The sequence below is a fragment of the Primulina eburnea genome, unplaced genomic scaffold (genome assembly GCF_022965805.1).
Source record: "Primulina eburnea isolate SZY01 unplaced genomic scaffold, ASM2296580v1 ctg128_ERROPOS2300000, whole genome shotgun sequence".
Lineage (NCBI taxonomy): Eukaryota > Viridiplantae > Streptophyta > Magnoliopsida > Lamiales > Gesneriaceae > Primulina > Primulina eburnea.
Genome location: NW_027330812.1, coordinates 444,070 through 446,163, shown reverse-complemented (window position 1 = coordinate 446,163; position 2,094 = coordinate 444,070). Strand labels below are relative to the sequence as shown.

Genomic DNA, 2,094 nt, shown 5'->3' with positions numbered 1-2,094 from the left:
ATTAATTAGATTGTCTGTATCAGATTTAGGTGTTATGCACATGTGTTGTAATACCTATCCACAACATGCAGCGGAATAAATTAGTTTCATACTAAATCATGCACAATTATAAAACTTGAGCGATACCTCATGGCAAAATATTTACTAGAAAATTGTAAATTGTTTAATACTAGTAAAGCTACGAAAAACAATTTTCCTTACTAGGTCAAGGAAGTAAAGTTCATCCCAAACAAAAAATTAAAAAACAACATGTGCACTAATTGTACTAACACTTTGCACGAGTGTTGTCTGCGAGTGTCTTCAACACCTTACGAAAACACAACAAACCAGCATGAGTTAATCACGCGAAATCTTCACTTCTCAGTTTTTCTGCACGCATCGACAATCAACATTGAAAGTTACACACACCTCTTTCTGTACTTTTTCTGCTCTGCCATTCTCTCTGCTTATATTTCTTTTCCCCTAGATTTTATTCCTTGTATAGAGTCTTAAACACATAAGAAACAAAGAATTTCAGGAAAAAGTTTTTTTGAATAATAATAAAATATCTAGAGAACTTATCATTAATATCGATAATATTATCACAATATTATCTAGCAAGAACAAATAATTAAGGAAAATTTAATTAGTTTAGAAAAGCAAAATATCATATTAAAATATATCAATATTATCAACGAGGAAAGAATTTACTAAAGTTAGAAATAAAATATTGCTTTAACACAAGAATACTTTGTTTGACTAATGTCATAATAACTTCCCCAATTAACTACAAAAAAAACCCTTTTCGTCATTATTTTTGACTTAGAAAATTTAATTTGTTCTAAAAAGTATAATGCACGCATTATCATCTCTCTTTAATTAAATATTTTATTTGGATTTGGACTCATCCTTTCCAAGAAAGAACCCAAAAAAAAGAAAAGAAAAATTCTTCGCGTAGAAGTTAAGGAAATCCCCACCATTCACCATTATTCTATGAGTTTCGAAACCCCATCAATATATCGTATGCATTACAATTCATAGTGATCATACACATATATCATGACCAATATTCCCACATCTCTCACTGATTCCGCGTTAACCCTATTCAAACTAGCCGTCTCCGCCTCCGATCCGTGGCACTTTTCGGTCTAGCTCAGCTCCAGGAAAGCCCAGTTTTCTCCACCGTATATTATATACAGCCGGCTTGCAGATGCCGCACATGCATTTCTTCCACCACAACCACGGCTGCGGGAGGCGGGAGGTGATCAGGTGCGGGGTTCCAAAAGGGTGTCTGGTGATCACGGTGGGACAAGGGGCAGAGCAGCGGAGGTTTGTTATTCCAGTGGAGTATGTGAACCACCCGCGATTCACGCAGCTGCTGAAGGAGGCGGAGGAGGAGTACGGGTTCTATCAGGAGGGCGCCATCAATATCCCGTGCCATGTGGAGGAGTTTTGCGAGGTGAGGGGCTTGATCGACAAGGAAACGGCGTCACATCATACGCACCACCACCACCACCACCACCACCTTCACCAGTTCTTGTGCTTCAAGGATTGATGATATCTTTCACACGTTGTCTTAATTATTTTATCGTGATTTTTTGGATCAAACTTGTAGAATCTGCTTCTCTAATGTTACTCTAGTATATTTGTTACTTGTGGTCAGATCAAATTTTATAAAGTTAAGTGTTAAAGAAAACAAAGAACATTACTATTTGTAAAGAAAACAATTGATTATCATTAGTAACACTTTTATTTTTTGCCAAATAATTAATGTGATCTTATTTGATTTTGTTTTTTAATTAATATAAGACCAACACAAAAATAAGTGGGGGACTCTCGATGAAAATATTTACTCAAATATTCTTATTTAACATCCAACAAAAATTTAAGAGTAGGTCTCATGTGAGACCGTCTCACGGATATCAATCTGTGAGACGGGTCAACCCTACCGATATTCACCACAAAAAGTAGTACTCTTAGCATAAAAAGCAATACTATTTCATGGATTACCCAAATAAAGATCCGTCTCACAAAATTTGACCTGTGAGACCGTCTCACACAAGTTTTTGCCCAAATTTAATGTTGTTTTCAAAAATTGTATGGACTAGAAGTGCT

The 2,094-nt window shown here is 35.7% G+C and overlaps 1 protein-coding gene across 1 annotated transcript; it reads left to right on the top strand.

Moving 5' to 3' along the window:
• Positions 1-897: 897 nt before the first annotated feature.
• Positions 898-1,719, top strand: LOC140820620 (auxin-responsive protein SAUR32-like). The gene has a single exon (XM_073180926.1). The coding sequence runs from the start codon at positions 1,190-1,192 to the stop codon at positions 1,532-1,534; it is 345 nt and encodes a 114-aa protein (XP_073037027.1). The 5' UTR covers positions 898-1,189; the 3' UTR covers positions 1,535-1,719.
• Positions 1,720-2,094: the final 375 nt, after the last annotated feature.